Source organism: Bactrocera neohumeralis, chromosome 6 (assembly GCF_024586455.1).
Source record: "Bactrocera neohumeralis isolate Rockhampton chromosome 6, APGP_CSIRO_Bneo_wtdbg2-racon-allhic-juicebox.fasta_v2, whole genome shotgun sequence".
NCBI lineage: Eukaryota > Metazoa > Arthropoda > Insecta > Diptera > Tephritidae > Bactrocera > Bactrocera neohumeralis.
Window position 1 is genome coordinate 49,777,691 of NC_065923.1, and position 22,642 is coordinate 49,800,332.

Genomic DNA, 22,642 nt, shown 5'->3' on the forward strand with positions numbered 1-22,642 from the left:
ATGTGTGTCGTGTATGGCCACTTTAAGAGAAGACTTTTTTGGTGTGTGAATAACGTTTTCGGATTGTTCAAAGCTTGAATAAAGTATTTGACAATAATTTAACCTTTCTTTTACATTTTATTCCGTTAATTTTACCATTGTACCCAAACTACAGTTGGTTGTTCAACGATATCGTTAAGTTTTTTATGTTATTTTGAAATTTATACAAAAATTATAACCTTTTTTTAGTTCAGGAACACAGCTTGTCTATAGTAATGGGTACATGGTTATCGAAGTATCGAATATTGTTTGTAATCGATTGTTCAATAGTGATACTTAAACCATCGTAAAGGGGACTTAAACAAAAAGAATAAAAATCCTGAGCTATTGGATATAGTACACTTTCTCACGGGAAGATTAGGCATAAATTTCGGAATTCATAATGGCGAAAATGGCTTTTCAACATCAGGCCGGAACGGCGATGGAATGCTTAAGTGTAAGTAAATGTTATGTTTTGTATTGTATATAACAAACTATCTTTTAGATCCCAATAACTCTTCACAAAGAGAAAGATTACGATAGAGAAGGCAGAGAAATACTGAAATGTGGCTTTAAAATAGGTGGGGGTATTGATCAAGACTTCAAAAAAAGTCCTCAAGGATATACGGATTATGTTAGTAAATAACATTTCCATCAAACTTATTTTAATCGTATTTATTTTACAGGGAATTTATGTTACTGAAGTGCACGATAAGAGTCCAGCTTCCCGAGCTGGTCTTCGCATCCATGACAAAATTTTGCAGTGCAATGGCTATGATTTTACAATGGTAACACATAAAAAGGCCGTAAGCTATATCCGAAAAAACCCAGTACTAAATATGCTCGTTGCCAGAAAGGGAGTAACTTCCACATAAGTATTAACTTCTTCACATTTATGTCATTAAATTGTCTCAAGAGCAAATGGGTATTTTATCTCAAATTGATTAAATTAAACACCGTTGTCGGAATAGGATGTCAACTTAATTTGACGATCCAGCGGCATTAATTTTATATTTAATCGATAAAGCAGTTGAACAAAAAAAGTATGTAAAACGCGAATCGTCAGACTTCAGTAGATGGCATAGTTCAGTAGATTTTTTACATATATTATATAATTGCATTATACATTTCAGTTTTATGTTTTCTTTGCTTAAAAACAAGCAATTTCAGATAATGGATTATTAAACTAATACAAAAATTCAGGTTCTGTGTTTGTCAATATGATTTAAAGTGCACAACTTATTTAAGTATTATATTTAATGTAAAGATTGTGATAAATAAAAAATTAAGTAACTAGTTCTACAGAGTCATTATTTCAAAGATAGAAAGAATAAATTCGGTTCATCAATGTACATTTCAAGAAAGTTTAAATGCGTACAAGCGGTTTTATCAGCTCTATGTAGACATAACTTTTCTCAGGAGAAAACTAAAGAACAGACAACCTATTGCAGGGAACTTATACCAACAAAAAGGTGGAAATCATATTTTGCATGATACTTGACGAAATCGGTTGAAAATTTGAGAGAAAAACTTTAGTTCAATCAGATTTGCCCTCGAGTTACAAATGCAGCCAAACTTTTATTAATGGCTTAATATTAGTATGGTTAGAAAGGTTTATTTATGGGATTAATGTCGGGTGAATGTGGTGGTAGAAGAGATCGCTAGCAGTTATATAGACAACAATTCAACAATTTTGGGCTGGCACCCTGCACCCTTTATTTGTGCACTTATTGTTTTTATAGTATTGGATTAATTGCATTGGAAGGGTTGGGTATGAGTTGTGGTGAGGTGAGGTGGATGGTGTAACTATATGTACATATACATAAGTATATAGGCCCGTGGGGCATTTGGCTCAAAATGCACCATATGATTACGCATGAATACGTTTAGGTTTAGGTATCTATGAATGTAAACCAGCCGTTATAAGTCTACGCAACTCTGCAAATTAAATTATTATTGTGAAAGAGTAGAAAAACGCTCAGATCTTAGCTTAGAACTGAATATTTCTTCGATTACAAAGTTTTGGATAATTGTCCGACCTTATGTTCAAGTTCTACCTACATGTTTTACTATTTGAGGGCTATTTTACACCTTTATTGTGCAATTTAATAATAGTTTGCGTTTTTATTTTTTTCGCTTTTCCTAGCTTATTACCAAAAATGCAAATAGTTGAAAAATCTCCAAAAGTTATCTCTAATGGGATTGCTTTTCTATAAAAAAACGGGTTTTTATTTAAATTCGAGGGGTGTACGATACAATAACTAGAGCTGAAACGAGATGAGCGTACATTTTTGACGCATGTGCCATATTTCTTCGGTGCGCAACAAAAGTCCCGTTATCTTTCACGTCGTCTGTTTTTGTGGCTTGATTAGTACCGATAGCATCTTAGCTTATTGAAAATAATAATACTAAAAACTTTCAGTTATTTAAATAATAATTCCTGATTTAAAGCATGGAACATTTAATTTACAGAAGAGCTAGTGCACATATTTCTAAGCGCTTTCCTCATATTAAAAATTTGCTCATTGAATTTTTCATATTCATATTCAGTGTTTTTCTGCTCATTTGATTGCGTTCACAATAATACTATTTTGTCGCCCAAAACGGTTTTTATGTAGGTGAGGGTTAGGGGCCTACGAGGGAAGACAAAGGGAGTGTGGCGCTCATGCTAGGGTGGCACGCTTTTCGTTCTTCTTAGTAACAGTTCGCTGCTATGCAATTCGACATTCCTTTTCATTTTTAAATTTTTTAAATAGTTTCAATTGCGCCGACTAGAAATATGTATATCTGGAAACTAATCTTCGCCTCCCAAACATAAATCAAATATATTTTCTTTTCACAGTAGAATTCGAAGTGGATTTGAATTATACAATGTTCAATAGTTGACTTACATATATTATATAATTTTTATTTATATACAATTAATTAAACATACACAGCATTTTAGTTTGGAATCGGTTTATTACAAAACTTTTAAGTCCGTTCGTCGTTCTAGAACATGTATACAGGTTTGATACTTGAAATTAACAATGCCCAAATCCTTGAGTGCGTTCATCTTTTGCTCGAGATTTGTTTGAGATATTAGCGCTTCGTGTAACAAAAGGGCAGTACCACGTGCAGCGTTTAGCAACTTGCTTGAATCGTGAACTCTAAATAATAAAAAAAAAAACATATTTAGATGTTACAATCTATGACTATGTGTAAATACATCATAACTAAATTAATAACATATTGTACATATACATTAATGATTTATTTTTTCTTCGTTAAGAGTTTGTTTTATTTTTCACACTTCAAGTATAGTTTATTTCGATAAAAATTTGAGAATGCTAAATAGATGGTAATTAGAAAACTAAGAATTGCGTATAAAGAGATTCTTTAGAAATAAAGCTCTCTTTACTTATCTAGAACCTATTCTAAATTAATTTTATTGATATTTTATCCTCAACTCAAAAAATGAAAATGTACATACTTACATACCTACATATATGTACATACATATTTGTTTATACATACTTCTTTTTTTGTTGCAAGTTCAAGCCGTAACACAATGCCGAACAAGAGGCAAGGTAGCAAAAGGCCACACCTTTCAAGGTCGCAAAATAACGACCCCGAAATCCAAGAGGCAAAAGGGAACTTTGGGGTCGAAAAAGTTGAAAGCTCTAGGAAAAAATTATGGATGATACTACCTCTTTCCATGCTGTTTATTTCAAATTAGGTTTGCTGCTAGTCAAGGACGAAAAGGCTAGTTTAGGACGAAGAGGCAAATCGCTCCGAAGCTGGAAATCGTCATGCGCAGCATAACAGTGTTTTTTGAAGGAGCACAGGTAAACCGTACGAGTTTGTCCTTGATCTAATTGGAAACCAAAATGGTGGCTCAATAGCGGCATTGAGTCTTATAAGCCCATTGGAAATGAGAAGTTCCGTCTGAACTGCGGAATATCATCACTTTACAACGTACAAAACCGAAATTAACTTCGCGAGAGATAACAGTTTTAAAAATTTCTCTGACAAGGCCTCCTTATAAAAAACGAAATAAGATCGAAGAAGCTGAGGAGCACATCCCTCCCCCAAATCAGCATACTCACTAATACTGGTCTCTACCAGCTAACGAGAGGAAATACAAAACTCGCAGGACAACGGTGAGGTGGAAATATACGTCTTCCTAGATGATTTGGAGAATTTGGCACAAGAAACTGTGATGAGCACTAAAATAGGATTGTGGCAGCTTTAATGCGCAGATGGATAGAAGCTGTACTGCGCACTTAAGTAAGCTGAGACCTTAGTAGGAGAAAACAAGATTAGTCTTGGTACTACGAGAGGATACCCTCGGGATGGGGTATTGCTATCCCTTATGATGGTGAAGTATAAATATCCAAAACAACTATCACAACGTATTATTATACTTAGCGATAGTCAAGAGGCACTCAAATCTATCTCAGACGCACGTGCAGCAAGGGTCATGAACATAAATATTTCACTAAAGTTAACGCTTTCACGGATTTATTCTTTACTTACTTTTTGAAAAGTAAGTCTGGCCGCCGACAATATTGTCCAAAAAGGGGAAAAAGATTTCGAGTCATATCGAAATTAAATTGGGCGGCTCCTGCTGGTGTAAATTTGTTATTCATAACAAGGCTATCGAAGAGAAATTCGTCTACGTGTCCAGCTATTATACGCAGTGTAAGATTAAACAGGTTTAAAGATAGATCTCGCTCCAGATTGTGAAGGGTTGTTACCATTACCTATAAAAAAAGAAAAATATATGCTAATGATATTTGCGTCCATGAACAATGTGGTGTGCCACAATATTAAAATCTGTCATACGTAATCACTAATTATATTGCAAATAAAAATTAATATAACATGACCTTGTTAATCTTCGTTTCATGAATATAGCTCACACACTAACCGACATATTCGGCATATTTCTTTATATATGTATCTTTATATATGTATATATCTTTATATTATAAATTACGGGTCACTTTGTTTGTCCGCGATGGACTCCTAAACTACTGAACCGATTTTAGCAAAATTTAGCACACCGTGTCCAGTTCGAACCAACTTAGAAGTTAGTATATTGTAACATGTTAAACACCTACTTATCCGGAATAGACCCCGACATATCAAACATATGTCCTACGTGCAATGAGACTCCACATGATTCTGGCCACCTTTTTGCATGCCCCTTCCACTCATCTGTCACCCATTTCCTTTGGTCCGACACCGTCGAAACAGCACATTTCCTGGGATCTCTCGTTAGATGACGTCGACGGAAAACCTAGATAATTAAACCTCAAGCACTTTCCCTTGAATTTTTATACCGACAAAAACGTTTTCGCCTTTATTCATAAATAAAATTTTCACTGTATATAAAATATACACCACAGCAATGCGTGGCCGGATCCACTTTTGAATGGACCCCTGGTCCTGTTTACTTTGGAACGCACATTAGATATATTATTTATATAGTTTAGGAGTTCATCGGGACAAACAACGTGACACGTACTTTTTATATATAAAGATATATGTATATGTATATAAAGAAATATATATATATAAAGATATATACATATATATGTATATGTTTATACCTATGTGTCAACATTACTCGAAAACGGATAAACCGATTAGTCTCAAGTTTTAACACGAGCAACTTAAATACATATATTTAGTATTATAGTAATTAATATAATTTTTTTTAATCAATATATGTATGTATGTATATTTTTTATAAACAATTGAAGTCCGAAATTTTGGTGAAAAATGGTTTTTTTGGAACAGCCATTTTGTTAAACAATTTTTTTTTTTGCTTGTTCCTTCGATCAATTACTAGATTTAACAATCTGTTCAGTTGTTTTTTAATTTCATAGGATCCTGTTCAGAGATATATTGGTAGCCGCAAAACGTCTGTTTTGAGAGGAACTCTCGAAGATCAGCTGTTGTTCCTTCCCAAATAAATATTTTTACTAATACTTAGTCTTAAAATACAGTTAAAAGATACCATAATATGTATATGACGGGGATTTTGTTCGTAGATTATTCCATATTTTTATCACTTTACACTTTTATCTTACTATACCACAACAACTTCACTTAATACTTTTTACTGCTATAGCACAGTAAGTTCTGCTACAGTGTCTAATTATTGCGCACTCCTTAGTTACTCCTAACGGTTCCTGCCTATCTTCTCTCTATTTACAGAATACGATCAGACCTCACTCAGTAACAGTTTCTCTATTCCTGCTACCATGCTTATTTACGCATTTACAATCTAAAGTACCGTAATATATGCCACCCATGCGTCGCCTGTTTCAAATAACGCTCTGGCACATACAGTTACCAGCAAAATATTAGCACTCTGGAAAAGAATTAATAAACATACACGCTCACAAGCTGTCGCCTTTATAATAGTAGTATCATTAACAAAATAAAACATGTGCTCATCCAAATAATAAATATCTATATGTATGTATATGTATAAAACGAAAATGGAATAGTGATTTTCAAATAATAATCATTATAACAATTTACCTGGAACATTTCTCCTGCACTAGAAGACAAAATAAATGGCTCTTTGCAATTTTGATCAGGCACACTAGCCCAACAGTCATGTCGATAGGCCATTGACTTTGCTTTTATTTCATTTACCGCCTTTGTCGCCAAACTTTCAATAAGTTTCTTGGTCCAATGTTCTAGTTCCCCCACTGGTTGATCAAACACTGAGTGAATTTCATTTGAATTCGGCCCTACTAGTGCAGCATGTAAATGCAAATAATGAATGTTTTCGCCCCATTCATTTAACACCAAAGCCAAGTAATTTATAGCGTTCAAAATGGATATTATTTCAACTTCCCCACTGCTAAAAAGTTGCACCAGGCGTCGTCGGAAATTTTCTATCAGTTCTAATTGAAGCGAAAGAAATTGTAATTGTTGTCCTGGTTGAATAAGTGTACCATATCTCTCTTTTATAGCCTCAAGGAGTCGTATAAATTGATCAGCGCATTTCGGAATTTTCAAATCATTATCGTATATGTAAGGATCAATAATCGTCCAGGAATCATCACCTTGTAATATAAGGTCCATTTTTTCTGCACAAACTGTAAAAAATTATTTATCACCTTATTATATACTATAAGTTCTTAGAACTTTTTATACTTACAACGCTCTTCAAGAGAAATCCATTGCAATAAGAATGCAGGTTGAGTTATTACGCATATCACACTTGGAAAACTACTTGGATATCCGAAATTTCCCCGAAGTTCAGCTTCGAACGCTAAGGTTTCATCTAACAAATGGGCAAATAAATGCTCATCCCGGCTAATATCCTCAATGTCGGCTGTAAGTTTTTCTATTATCATCTGCACGAGGCCACGAATGAATTCCAGCTGTAAAAATATTCCATTTTAATTTTCTAAGAATTAATATCTATATACAGGAGAAAGTTTAATGAAACGAAACGTTCAAATTTCAACAAATAGGAACTGTAAAGTCAACCATACGGACAGAACGGAAAAATATATAAAATTTGGGACTTGAACAGTAACTTCTTTCTTCTTGACAAACATTTCAAACAAAAATGAAACGCTATTTCGTTATGTATTCGTAGAACGTCAGAAACGTGAAAATTTACACAATTATTCCTTTATACCTGCAGAAGGTCTTAACTTAGGTCTTTTTGCAAAATCACCACCGATGATGCAATTACATTCGAGGAAATTAATTTCAAAATTATTTAGTTATTTGGTATTGTTAATGATCTTTGATATTTATTCAAGGAACTCAATGCGAGCGAAGCCGCGGGAAAGCTAGTTCTTTATAAAATGAAGAGCTAATTTTATAGTTTCCTTAAAGTTCTAAAATTTGTTTAAGTTCAATACTTTCAGGTGAACTTTTTATTAAAAATTTTGCGAAAGAATTCAAAATTAACTAATACATTAAAGAAAGTCGGAAATCACTATATAGAGCATATTGGGGTAGAGAAAAGTCTGAACTTTTTGCATTATCCCTTGAAAAGCTCAGATACAGTCGAGTAAATATTTTCAAGTAATTTTATAATTAAAGACTCACATACTTATCGACATATTCATATACATATATTAAACTATAGTATGTCCAATATTTCTCGTTTAGCTAAGATATCTTATATATATACCCGATATTTTCGATATAAAGTTTGCCGGAGGTTCAAAAATATATCGATTAGGTATATGAGGGTTAAGATAAGTATTGACGTTTATACAAGGTCTGTCGCAAAAGAAACAGGACTGTTAAAAAAAAAACAACAAAAAATAATATTTTTCAAAGTTATATTTTTTTATTCAAAGTAGTTTTCTTGTGCTTCGATACAGCGTTTAGCCCGGTCAATGAGCATTTCAAATGAGTGTTTAAGGTAATTTTTCGGAATGCTCTTGAGAATATCGGTCGTCACCTTTTGGATAGCTGAAATGTCCTGAAACCAGTGTCCTTTCATGGGCAAATGAAGTTTTCCAAATAGGTAAAAATCACAGGATGCCAGATGACTCACCAGTAGGGTGAGTGATTAATGGTTAATATGGAGTTTTTTGTCAAAAAATCAGTGACAAGCGTCGACCGATGACACGGCGCATTATCGTGCAACAGGCGCCAGGACCCTGCCTCACGGCATTGTGGTCGAGCACTACGAATGCGTGACAAAAGACGCTTCATAACACCAAGGTAAAACACAGCATTAATCGTTTGGCCAGGTGGGACGAACTCTCGGTGTACAATAACCTCGGAATCGTAAAAACAAATCAGCATTGTCTTTATTTTTGACTTCTGAAGACTACCGACTTCGGATCGTCACAGAGGTCCTCACGACCTTCTTGGAATCGCTTAAACCACTCATGCACATTACTACGGGATAGGCATTGATCACCATAAACTTTTTTCATCATTTGAAATGTTTCAGTAAACGTTTTCCCAAGTTTAAAACAAAACAGTTATATTTAAAAAGTTATGTTTCTTTTGCGACAGACCTTGTATAACACGTCATAATTTAGGCCGAGGTATGAACCATTCATTATTAGCAATGTACTGAATGCGTCAAAATATGTCGAACCAACTTATTGTGCTCATAAGTATCAAAATTATTCAATATTTACATACCAACATGTGTCAAGTTTTAATTCGATATATTAATTGATGCTTGAGTTAACAAAGCTAATAGACTCTAAGACAACATTATGGATCATTAGACTTACAGTGGCGGACAAAAGTCTACATACACCCCCTATTTTCATTGATATGAGAATACAAAATGTTTTTAGAACAAAAAAAACGTTAACTTCGGCTGCACCGAAGCTAATATACCCTTCACAGGTGCATTTCTTTTAGTAACTATGTGTTCAGTTTGTATGGAAGCTATATGCTATGGTAATCCGATCTGAACAATTTTTTCGGAGATTATATTATTACCTTAAGCAGTAATCCATGTCAAATTTCGTGAAGACACCACGTCAAATGCGAAAGTTTTACATATAAGCCCTTGATTCCGATCGTTCGGTTTGTATGGCAGCTATATGCTATAGTGAGCCGATCTGAACAATTTCTTCCGATATTATTCTATGTTCTACGAACAATAGCTCATACCAAATTTCGTGAAGATATATCGTCAAATAAGGAAGTTTCGCATGCAAGCATTTGATTCCGATCATTCAGTTTGTATGGCAGCTATACACTATAGTTAACCGATCTGAACAATTTCTTCGGAGATTACATTGTTGCCTAACAAAATAATCTATACCAAATTTCGTGAATATATCTTGTCAAATGTGAAAGTTTTCCATACAAGAACTTGATTCCGATCGTTCAGTTTGTATGGCAGATATATGTTTTAGTGGTCCGATATCGGCAGTTCCGACAAATGAGCAGATTCTTGAAGAGAAAATGACGTTTGCAAAATTTCAAAACGATATCTTAAAAACTGAGGGACTAGTTCGTATATATACAGACGGACGGACAGACGGACAGACAGACGGACAGACAGACAGACAGACGGACATGGCTAAATCGACTCAGCTCAACTTACTGATCATTTATATAAGTATATACTTTATAGGGTCTCCGACGCTTCCTTCTGGGTGTTACAAACTTCGTGACACGCTTAATATACCCTGTTCAGGGTATAAAATTGTATTGATACAGTTTTATTCTAATATTTATTCTAATAACAATGAACTAAAAAAATTCATTATTTAGCATAAAACAACAAATGTATGGAAGGAAAACTCAAAAATTGCGTTGACAAAAGTCTGCATACAGTACGAAGCTCATACTTTGTACTTTGTTATGATAACGGTAAAGTACCGTTAGCCTTTTTCTTCCATTTCATTATGTTTACTGTTTAGTATTTATTGAATTCAGTTGTGGTTTGAACACTCGAATAGCTATAATGGCTACGCGAAAAGAAATATCAATTGATGAAAGAAATTTGGTGATAAAACAAAGAAAAGAAAAAAAATTATATGGTGAGATTTCTAAAATTTTAAACTTGAGTCGGGCAACAGTATAGACAATTGTAAAAAACTTCGAAAATAGTAGTTCCACCGAAAATAAACCGCGCAGTGGTCGACCAAGACAATTATCTCGTAGAGACATCAGCCTGATCCTCAAAGTAGACAAAAATCCAAAAGTAAATGCCCCAAAATTAGCCGAACACATAGCAATTCGTCACAAAAGAGTATCCATCCAAGAACAATACAAATAACTTTAAACGAAAATGGGTAGTGTCAACTGTGAAGCACGGTGGCGCCAGCGTAATGGTTTGGGGAGCTGTTGCGGCCTTTGGAGTTGGAAAGTTAACCTTTATTGAAGGTAAAATGGATCGTTTTAAGTATAAGTCTCTGTTGGAACATAATTTGGAACCTTCGGTGGATAATTTGGGGATCGGTTCCGGTTGGATCTTTCAACAAGACAACGATCCGAAGCATACGGCGTAAATTGTTAAGGACTTGTTGCTTTATTACACTCCAAGGCAATTAAACACTCCACCTCAAAGTCCAGATTTGATATTATTGAACATGTCCGGGAAATTTTGGAGCGTAAAATTAAAAAGCACCGGATTTCAAGCTCTGCTCTACTCAAAGAGCGCATATTAGAAGCTTAGAACAGCATAATATCTGCAGAGTTGACAAATTTAGCAGAATCAATGCCACGGCATTTTCAAGCAGTTATAGATGCTAATGGGGGCCCAACTAAATACTAAAACGTCTTAATAACCACCATTTTGTAAAGTCTTCCCACTGAACTAAGTTATGTTTACTGTATGTAGACTTTTGTCAACATAATTTTTCAGTTTTTCCTCCATAAATATGTTGTTTTATATTAAGTAATGGATTTTTTAAGTTTATTGTTATTAGAAAAAAGATAAGAATAAAACTGTATCAACACATTTTCCTAAAAAGATGTTGTACTCTCATATGCAATAAAACAGGGGGTGTATGTAGACTTTTGTCTGCCACTGAAAGTACAGCTGTCGACAGCTAATTAGAAACGACACTTATTTTGAAGTAAATGAAGTTATTTTCCAATAAATCAATGTTACTTGTATTTTCACTTTTTTTATTGAAACCTATGTTGAACTTAAACTCTAATAGTAAAAATTTTGTTTAAAAATCGTTTTTGTTTTGAAGATTTTAACAAAAAAATGTGGAATCAACGATTTGAGTGCGACAACTAATTAGAAACGAAAATATTTTTTCAACAAAAAATAATGATATTACATTTGGTGTATATGGCTCTTTTAACATCACCCAGAGATGTTCTATAGGGTTTAAGTCTGGGCAGGAAAATTTCCACTCCAAAACATTGATAGAATTTTAATTAAAAACTTTTGTGCCAACTTAGACGTATGCTTTGAATTGTTATCTTCCTTTTAACAGGCAAATTTTGCTCAGCCGATGACAACATGACATTTTTTAGGATGTCGACGTATTTCTCTTTGTTTAAAATTCAATTTCATCAATCTTATGGAGTGGACCAACCCCATTCCAGATAAAACATCCCCACACCATGATTGATCCTCCACCAAACTCAACTACGCGCGGAACATAGCGAGGATCAAATTCTTGAATTATTGGACGGCGAAAATACCTTCGACCATCAGGACCTAAGCGATTAATTTTTCTTACATCGTTCCAAACGGCATACCTCGGTTGATTTGTTGTCTTAGACCAATAAGAGTTGGAAAAGTCTACGCGTCGTTTCTACGAATTTTAGTCAGAAATGGGTTCCTGTGTGCTGCCCTGCCGTGAAGTGCAGATTCGACCAAACGCCAGGCAATTCTCTTGGATATTTGGACATTGTATTCGCCTTGAATTTCATGTAGAATGTCAGTGGAACTCTTTTTTTAGATCTCTTCGCGAGATAGTATTAATTCTGCGGTCTATTGCTGTTGCAGTTTTTCGGGTTTTTTCTTTGCGTGCAACATTGGAAATAGTTTTAAATTCTGTATATGTATAAACACAATTTATTTGTACGTCTTTTCGGACTGACGAGGGTTAAAAATGTAACTACATAGGGCAGATGTACTTCTGCAGCTTTTTCTCATTAAAGCACTTGAATTATACATTTTAATATATTTTAAACCACAACTTTTAAACACACGCTTACTATAAATCAGTAATATTATTAATTATTTATTAACACCTTGAGGAATTTTAATCCTTTAAACAACTGTTTCTAATTAGCTGTCGCACTTAAATCACCTTCTAGATCGGAACTAATTTACTATTTGGGAAAAAATTATAAGAACTTTAACTTCACAACTACAAAACAGAGTGAATTTAGTAGCAAATAGAGTAGCACGAACAATGAAAGACTTTTAGGAATATAAATAACGGTATATCAAAAATTTGTATCATTATACTCATCAGCCACGTACAAAAAAGGAATCGTTTCTAATTAGCTGACAACAGCTATATTTGTGGTCACATTTTGCTAATAGTATTATCTCACATATTAAACAATCCCTGTTTTGGAAACACGAAAAGCCATGTTAGTAAAAATGTCACTAACTTTTGCATATTCATTACTATTTCGAACTTTATAGCACTTTTAGAAGTTTTAAACATTTCTATTATAGAATAATCCCAATTGGTCAGCGAGAAACCCCGGTTCGTTGTGATCAAACCTCCGTCGCATATCGACAGAGCTCATTGATATTAATTCCAGCCAATTTGCCTGGTTCATAGAAGGTATGACTATCGAGATGCTTCAACCTAGTTCAGCGAAAATTGGACAGTGGATAAAACTGGACGTTGGCCCATGCTAGGATGCAAGAGGAGCAGAGCACCGCAAAAGCGACCTTTACCATAAAGCTGTCACACGAACCGATTGATTAAAATGAACTTCAAAGCAGCTACATATGTACATACGCAAGCTGACCTGTGAAAACCTAGTTTTTGAAAGTAAAATTAAACCTGTGAAGGGTATTCAGGATTCCAAAATTTTTGCAACGTGACACGACCCACCACCTTTAAAATTAATTCTTACCCGAATGTTGTAGTCCAGTATACCAGCTTTAGTTGCCGATTGTTGAAAAGTCTTTCCCACGAAGATATGGACCTCTTTGATCCAATTCAGTACTTGCGTAAAGTACCATTCCGGTTTGTCCAGCCGATTCGTTTGGCGTACGCCCGTAAAGTGATATTGAAACCTTCAAAGAAGGAAACTATGTGGGTTTATGCGAAAACAAAGTATTCAATAATAAAAAAACAAGTAAAAAAGGATTAAGTTTGGAGGCAGTATAACAGCTTATAATGTAGCTATCTGCAAGAATCAAAGGTGAGGCTTTATTTAAAGGTATTGGTAAAATTTTATAAATAAAATGTTGCATTACTGCCAGATGACATAATGATAACAGAAAAAATCTCGCTTGATTTTATTGATCTTGCAGTAATACTGATATATGCGAACTCAGCCAAGGGGATAAGATTTAATAAGCGTGTTTTATTTGACCAGCAAATTAAGCTATTAGCTTATTTTGTATGGAAGACTTACCCAAGTCAGGAGGATGGGGTCATGTGTAGAAGTTCACGTGAGGAAAGTTCTCTGATCGCCATTCACTTGGGAGTGGCCAGAAACGATTCTTTTACATATGGCTCAAGCAGCTCACGACTTCCGGTCTTTGACCAAGTATCCTCTGGGTAGCCTAAGAACATCCGTCTGAAGGCGAGCTAAAGTGAGAAGGCGAAACAACCCCTGCATAGGGTTGTGCGCTGGGTTTGGGACCCGCCACGTAAAAAAAACACCCCCAATGAAAGGAAACAACAAGCCTCGGATGAGTGAAACCCCTTTTGATGACGACCATGGCAAACGAAATAAGGACTACGAATTGAGGGCATGTACCTGGAATATCCGGTCTCTTAATTGGGAAGGTGCCGCTGCCCAGCTGGTTGATGTCCTCGTTAGAATGAAAGCTGACATCACCGCCGTCCAAGAAATGCGATGGACGGGACAAGGACTGAGACGAGTAGGTCCTTGTGGCATTTACTACAGTGGCCACATAAAGGAGCGCAAGTTTGGTATGGGATTCGTGGTGGGAGAGAGACTCCGTCGCCGAGTACTATCATTCACTCCGGTGAATGAACGGCCACAATCCGCATCAAAGCGAGGTTCTTCAACATATCGCTGATTTGCGCCCGATCCCCGACGGAAGAGAAGGACGATGTGACCAAAGATGCCTTCTATGAGCGCTTTGAGCGCGCTTATGCGAGCTGCCCCCAAAACCAAAGTCAAAATCGTGCTTGGCGACTTTAACGCCAGGGTGGGCAAAGAAAGTATCCTTGGCACGACGGTCGGTAAATTCAGCCTGCACGAGGAAACATCCCCTAATGGGTTGAGGCTGATCGACTTCGCCGGGGCCCGAAATATGGTTATCTGTAGTATTAGATTCCAGCATAAGAAGATTCATCAAGCCACCTGGCTGTCTCCGGATCGAAAAACCACTAACCAGATCGATCATGTTGTGATAGACGGAAGACACGTCTACAGTGTTTTAGATGTGTGTGCGCTCCGAGGTCCTAACATCGACTCGGACTACTATCTTTTGCAGCCAAGATTCGCACCCGCCTCTGTGCGGTAAAAAACGAACGTCAACAAACACAAGGAAGGTTCGACGCCGAGAAGCTGCAATCACAATAGATAGCCGAACGATTTTCTACTCGACTTGCACTCCTGCTCTCTGAGAGCACTCGTCAACAACCCGTTATAAGGGAACTGTGGGACGGCATTTCAAGCTCCTTACGTACAGCAGCAACCGATACCATTGGTTTTCGGAAATTGTAAAAGAACAGCTGGTACGACGAGGAGTGCCGTGTTGCAGCGGAGAGAAAACGGACTGCCTACCTCGCAACGTTACGATCGGCCACAACATGGCAGGATGGGATAGATACCGAGAGTTGAAGAGGGAAGAAAGTGGCCGAAATGCGTGAGTATGAAGAGCTTGATAAGCTGACTGACAGGGGTAATGCTCCAAAATTCTACGAAAAGATGCGGCGGCTAACTGAAGGTTTCAAGACCGGAGCATACACTTGTAGAACCCCCAAAGGTGATCTAGTGACCGATGCCCAGAGCATACTTAAATTATGGAAGGAACACTTCTCCAGCCTGCTGAATGGCAGTGAACGCACAACGCCAGGAGAAGGCGAATCCGATTCCCCAATCGATGACGATGGAGCAGACGTTCCATAGCCCGACCATGAAGAAGTTCGAGTAGCAATTATCCGTCTGAGCGTAGAATCAATCTCTTGCCCAAAACATGGCAAAAGATATTAAATCAAAATGGAAAATATATAATTTCATAATGTGTTTTATACAACAAAAATATAGTGTGGCACACACGGCCTTTGCAGTTTTACACCCTCAGGAAGTCAACCAAAGCTAAATTTATTATATACTAGTGGATCCGGCCACGCTTTGCTGTGGTATTTATATAATAAACTATTCAATACAGTGAAAATTTTATTTACGAATAAAGGCGAACACTTTTTTGTCGATGTATGTAAGAATCCAAGAGATTGTACTCGAGGTTTAATTTTGAATATGTTCCTACAAATAAATTTCATTGGAAAAAATAACGAATTTAAGGCTTCTTTCTCAATGTCTAGTTACCAGCCATTCTGTCCAGTTAATAGAGTTGTCCGTTTAACAGATTGTACTTAAAAAACATCAACAATGTGCATAGTTAAAAGGAGATTTCCACTTAGAGCGTCCATTTAATAGATCTTTCACTGCATTTTTTATTTATGAATTGTTTTTACTATTCTATTTTCTAAGTTGGTTCGAACTGGACATAGTGATTACGGCACATCATTACCAGAAAGGGATATTTTCTGAATTTCATTAAGAAACCTAACAGATTGACCAATATATAAGGTGTTTGAAAATCCGTATATTAGGTTCTTTTCAGCAATTTCGTATAAGTTAGTCGGAATTTGTCTCTTGGGAGGTTGATTTTGGTGGATGCTGCAAAGCGGGCGGGCTCGTCAGCCAGTTCATTTCCGGCTTTACCCTTGTGACTGGGACCTAGATAAGGTACACTTGGTTACGAGCTGATACAACTGTTCAGCAGTTCTGTACACTCCTGCAGCGATTTGATCTCATAAACAGGGATCGCTTTAGGTTTTGTTTGACTATCGCTGAGTATGACGATACTTTCGTTGCGATAGTTGAGCTGGAGGTTTATCTCTACACGCCGACTTTTAGCAAAGACCTCTACTTGAATATGCGCGGAAAACTTCCCATAAGTATGGTCAGGTGGATACATGGTTCTGCGACATCTGACCCAATTCCCTCCGAAGTCGGTATACCACTTGATTGTGCTATCCCCAAGTCGTAAATTGAGGGTAGAATCATTCTATGTAACCTTATTGTTAGGGATAACATTGAATTTCCTAGTGAAGTTTATCTCTTGGTAATGTTGTCCTTTTCAACCCGTAGGGCCTTCATTTGCTGGGATGCGATTAGCTTTCCTTTTCTTCTGTCTTTCCTTCTGCTTTCATTCGAAGCAATGATTACTAAGTGAAGCGGTGTGAGTTCTAGCATGACGTGAAGTGCTGCTTTCGCGCACTTACTCATTGCGCCCGTCGCGCAGATGTAGGGAAGTCATTGAAGCTTCAATAGTTGAAGCTCTACCGTAATCTGTGATGAGTACACATCCACTAGATAATCTTTAGCCTTAAGATTAACCGGCCAGTTGATTTCACACCATTAATGCTTTAGTAGCTTTGACCAAGGTCCACATGCTGCTTCTACCGAAGGATGGCATCTAGCGTGAAGTCAAGATATTTGACTATATTAGTCATCTACGTCTCGAAAACAGAACAATGGTCGTTTGGTTGATGTTTAATCCAACCCTACCCCACCATCCCTTTACCAGCCCTAATCTCCTTGGTACGATATCACAGAGAGTTTCCTCGAATATTTCTTAGCTAAAATATTAATATCATCCGCATATCTTTGCCAGCAAATATGTTAATTTAACCATTTAGACAGCAGGGCCACGCACTTTTTTAAAGATTTCTATCCGACAGGGGTCCCTCGCTTCTACGATTCTCTATATGAAATTACAGTTTTGTATCTTAATTTAGTTCTTAGTTATGATACTTTATAGGTTTTCGTTTAATGGCGTTTTGTAGGCGTGGCAGTGGTCCAATTACGTCTGTATGTAGCAAGTTTCATCACCTCAATTTTTACTTAACTTAACTTCTGCACGAGCAGACAGTCACCCGGATTTCAACTTGTCTTGGCATCCTGAGTATTTATAGATATATAATCCTATACTCAGCAACATGTTGTGCGATAATAAACAAAAATATTAATTGTACCTTTGTCGATATGGGGCTAGCAACAATTTCGTGACAGTGTTAAGTGGTTGACAAATAATGCTTGGCGTTATAACTTCCAGTGGTTCGTCCTCTTCAATAGGGCACTTGATCTAGAATAATAAATAAAATTACTAAAAAAAAAGTTAATAATTTTATTTGAATTACTAGAAATAAATATTCTGCTAACAGCTTGGCTTTGGAAATACTCTCACATGATGGTGAAAACGTCAATGAATCATATTCCTTACAACCCCAACGCATAGATTTTAAAATAGACTCCATTTCTCTAGAATTAAAAAAAAATGCAAAGTATTTGAAATCCTTACTCATAATGATAATGAGATATGTATAATTAAGGTAATTTTGAGATCACTGCACTTTCCGCATGTAGTTAATGGAAAGTAACTTTTGGAATTTCTTCTGTTTTTTTATTTATATTAAAGTACATAAATAGTATTGCTGTGAATGAAAATTATCTGCAAAATATATCATTGAAATTAAATGTATAAACAGAGTATTTATAGTTAATGTGTTAATTGTACTCTTTAGGAAGTGATTTTGATTCAACATATGTTTTATAAATTGAAATAGGTGAAAACATTCAGCAGTTATTTCTTCAATACATGCCAACTATGAAGCGGCAAAATGCTCAGCCAGATGAACTCTATTTGAAGTGTGAGTGTTGTATGTTATCAATAATATTACAAGCCACCGGACGTTAATATGAAGGTCAAGCCAATTCCCACGACAGCCGGTTCTACGCACCGGAATTGACTCGGATTTCATCCGACCAAGGGCTTGTTTTTTCGGCGATCTAACCCCGTTTGGATCGGTAAGTATTAATTTGTGTTTGTCGTCATTGGAGTAATGCCTTGCAGAAGGGTTTCTCCATATCCTCCTGACTCGTGCATTTCTGCTGCCTTTGCGCAAAAAGGCTCCATCCAAACTCCACCTCGGTCAGGTGTAATACATGCAATGGATGGAGCCATCTTAAGACCTGCTCAGGCCTTAAAACTCACAGGGAGTGGACCACGGGTTACGTGGCCCCATGTTGCCTACGCAATACTGCGACACAAGCCTCTACGGCTGTGCACTCTGCACATAGTTCGCGCACTGCGCCGTCACTCACCCCGAGTGGCCAACAGAGGACCTCCACGGACCCTAGGAGCTCAAACATGCAACATAGCTCACACTCTGACCCGTGTACTTCAATTCAACTGCAACGGACTCCAGAGCAAGATCGAGGAGATAGTTGCACTTATGAATCGGAAACGCGTATCGATAGCTGCGGTCCAAGAAACCAAACTAAACAGCCGCTCAGATCTCCTGAGTTGTGCAGGTTTCAACGTAATACGTAAAGATCGCGAGCGAGATAATGGTGGTGGCCTTGCCTTCATATTGCACAACAACGTGCAGTACCGTCCAATCGATGAAGACATCGACCGCAGGGATACTACCCTAGAATGTCAGGGTATAGCTATCCGGTCAGGCGATGACGAGCACGAAATATTTAATATATACATCCCCCCAGTTACACGTTGCCCTACAGGTTGCCTGAATATAGGCGCGCTACTTTGTGGTGAAAATCGTTTGGTACTAGGCGACTTTAACGCGCACCACGATCTTTAGCATTCCTGCCCGTGAAATGATCGTAGGGGGATGGAGCTGGCGGAACAGATTGACGATTCGACATTCTGCACAATGAATGACGAAGTCCCCACCAGAGTTATGGGCACCTGTAATAGCTTGCCCGATATTACCATTGCTAGCGGTGGTCTGATAAATAGCATTACCTGGCGACCTATGCTAACTCTCGCATCAGACCATCTGCCCATAATTATCTCGATCGAGAAACCTCCCGATTTCGGTTCTGTGTTTCTGTGGACAACCATGTCTTTACTTCGGAATACGACGGGATGCCTTTTGATGTCTCTTATCGAACACCTACACAGAGAGACGTTTATGCTTCCGGTTAAGGAGCATAATGAACTTCTCTCCAAGCAGTTTCTCCTGGGATGTTTTCGTAGAAATCATTCTTTGCAGCCATCTGCTTGGAGCGGAACCGCCTCCTAGGAGCATCAAAAGGTCCTTCCTTGACTACGTCGACGACGTCGTACAGTACGCCGACCGGACTTCGGACGCAACTGACTTTCGACAGGTACTGACCGCCATTCACAGTGGAGCCATTAACACCTTCACCGACTCCCTTCCCGTAGCGTTCTTGGAGTCAAACCACCACCCATCGCAGACGAAGAGCTCGAGTTGCCGCGAGAAACGCGAGTGACCATAGCGCAGCTTCGTTCTGGATATTGTAGCAGGTTAAACTCCTACTTATCCAGAACAGACCTAGACATACCCAATGTATGTCCTGCATGCAACGAGTCTCCGCATGACCCCGATCACCTCTTTGCATGCCCTACCAACCCCACTCGAAACAGCACGTTTCCTGGGCCTCCCGTTAGATGACGTCGATTACAACACAAATAACCCTTGCCATCCTAACGGGGATTGATAACCGTTAAAACAACAACAACATGAAGATCGAGTTTATATCCGTCTGGCTTTTGGAATTGGTTTACAGAAGTAATTTCACACATAGAGGGCGAAGTAGATCCTCTTGTGACAATTCACCAGGAATCTTTTTACGCTTTTCATTTCGCTGAGAAGAAGGGCTCCTATTGATTTCAATAAACATACTTGAAGACGCTGCCAAAATTTGATTGGTAGATTTATAACATTATAACAAGGGCATTGATTGGCAGATTTATAACATTTCCCTGGACACTAAACGCAATCAGTTTTTGTAACAATCATAAGTAAACAACGGCGATAATTTGGAGATTAACTTTGGTAAATCGTTCTATTTAAAAAGTTTATAAAGAAATAAGAAAAAATATTCCATTTTTTAACTTTTCTGTATACTATTTTACGAAGTAGAAATAACTAACAAGCACAAAAATGTCAAGTTCAGTTGCATATGATTGGTAATAATTGATATGGTTGTATAATACAAATACAAAAATATAACTATTATTTTTTTGGAATAATAAAAAAACTTAATATGTTATAAATAATCAATTAAAAAAGCTTATTCAAGATTACCTTACGAACTTTTCGCTTAGTATTTTATGCCAATAGGAAGCGGTTTCCATTGCGAACAGTTTGAGGTAATGTGCTTCAATATTAGACAACCGTCCAATTACACTATTCTCACAATCCTTATCTTCAAATAGCGTCAAATAAATATTTACCGTTTTTGCTTCATCTCTTCCATTAACAGCGTTACTTAAACTCTGGCTATGAAAAATCATTATTAAAGTGGAAAAAGAACAACACAGTCATTCCTGATCATACCTGATCTCTTGTATATCTAGCACTATTTTTAAGTAATGCGACAACTGTTGCAGTCTTCGTACATTTCCAAGATCTTTAAGGATGACGTAGAGCGCTTCATTCGATTTATCAATTTTTGGTGATAATTGTTTCTCAAACTTAGTCAATTTCTCTTTTTGGAATTCCAGGCTTTCATTACAGTTACGCTGAGACTGCAGTGCAGATTCAATATTTGTCAGATCAGCATGGTTTTTGTTTATTAACTAAAAAATGATATAAAATGAATTAAACAAGAAAATTAGAACCGCAACTGCATAAGAACGTACGTTTGCCTTTAAATGTTCTATTGAAGTTTTGTAATTGTCTATCAAGACAGCAGAGCGATGAAGTTTCTTGAAATCACTACCAATTTCATTATTTACGCATGCAATTATGCGTTGTTCAATTGAATCCTTATTGCTCATTTCTAAAAAACAAAAATATGTTAAACTACTGAAGAACTGAATAACAACAAATAAAATCTAAAGATAAAACATAGGAGAGAATGAATCGATATTTCACCATTAACCCTTATACGACGTACTTCTGCAAGTCAGTTACTGGTTAAATCAATAGTTAATAAACGAAAAATAAAAATCAAAATATTACGAATATATTTGAGGAAAAAATAATAATTAAAAAAAATTATTAAACTTGATTTTTTGACGATTTCTTTACAACTTTTACGGTCCCTAATTTCAATAGCTATTCATTTTGTGGCTACGGCTGCCAAACGGTAGAAAAAAGAAAATTCTAACATGCATGGTGAAACCGAACATTTTGACAACTTATAAATAAGAATTCACCATGATTCAATTATAGAAGATTGTGTCGATATGAAGTGTGCTTTCTCGAAGATGTATTTTTATAAATAATGCCAAAATCACTTGTTTTTTGTTTTTAAAAGTATTTTATGTTTTCATTTTGATTGTTTTGTGTTGTTTACAATCTAGTCGTATTCAGTTATGACTCAAAAATCAATCATAAAAATAAAACAATACAAACAAAGTAGCTAGTTTTGACATTATAGATCCAATCACTTTTGACAGGTTAGCGTAAATACAATAAGGCAGTATTGGAAATAAAATGAAAACGAATAAATTTCAACGTAACATGTATGTCATAGAAATGGTTTTTATTAATTAGTAAGAAATAATTTTTTAATATTATTACCAGAACTTAATGTACCGGTATTAATTGAGCGTTAAGATACATATGTGTTGGTTGTTTGGTAGTCATGACATGTCAAAGATGTCAACTTTTGTATCGAATAGTGACGATTTGCGGAAAGCGTTAACTATTTGTTTCAAAGTGCTGCGGAGTAGAATCGAATGTTTGTTAAGTCATGGTGATCATCTATCAGAAGTAATATGCAAAAGATGATTTTAACGGTTCAGAGA

General features: G+C 36.5%; 2 protein-coding genes across 2 annotated transcripts; one reads left to right on the forward strand and one right to left on the reverse strand.

Moving 5' to 3' along the window:
- The first annotated feature begins 232 nt into the window (after window positions 1–232).
- On the forward strand, window positions 233–1,314 carry LOC126763343 (tax1-binding protein 3 homolog). The gene is made up of 3 exons (XM_050480731.1): window positions 233–475; window positions 524–652; window positions 705–1,314. Exons 1-3 carry the CDS (start codon window positions 422–424, stop codon window positions 891–893), a joined length of 372 nt encoding a protein of 123 aa, XP_050336688.1. The 5' UTR covers window positions 233–421; the 3' UTR covers window positions 894–1,314.
- Window positions 1,315–2,900: 1,586 nt separating this feature from the next.
- On the reverse strand, window positions 2,901–21,729 carry LOC126763341 (RINT1-like protein). The gene is made up of 10 exons (XM_050480729.1): window positions 21,530–21,729; window positions 21,225–21,466; window positions 20,973–21,167; window positions 18,036–18,156; window positions 17,871–17,980; window positions 13,537–13,699; window positions 7,184–7,409; window positions 6,556–7,121; window positions 4,537–4,763; window positions 2,901–3,167 (listed from the first exon to the last, which is right to left on the reverse strand). Exons 1-10 carry the CDS (start codon window positions 21,665–21,667, stop codon window positions 2,981–2,983), a joined length of 2,175 nt encoding a protein of 724 aa, XP_050336686.1. The 5' UTR covers window positions 21,668–21,729; the 3' UTR covers window positions 2,901–2,980.
- Window positions 21,730–22,642: the final 913 nt, after the last annotated feature.

Coding starts and splice junctions, on each gene's coding strand:
- LOC126763341 (XM_050480729.1), bottom strand. CDS start 21,667: ATGAGCAATAAGGATTCAATTGAACAACGCATAATTGCATGCGTAAAT. Junction 21,467..21,529: donor TAGAACATTTAAAGGCAAAC/GTACGTTCTTAT, acceptor ATCATTTTTTAG/TTAATAAACAAAAACCATGC. Junction 21,168..21,224: donor CTAGATATACAAGAGATCAG/GTATGATCAGGA, acceptor GATTTTTCATAG/CCAGAGTTTAAGTAACGCTG.
- LOC126763343 (XM_050480731.1), top strand. CDS start 422: ATGGCGAAAATGGCTTTTCAACATCAGGCCGGAACGGCGATGGAATGC. Junction 476..523: donor CGGCGATGGAATGCTTAAGT/GTAAGTAAATGT, acceptor ACTATCTTTTAG/ATCCCAATAACTCTTCACAA. Junction 653..704: donor CTCAAGGATATACGGATTAT/GTTAGTAAATAA, acceptor TTTATTTTACAG/GGAATTTATGTTACTGAAGT.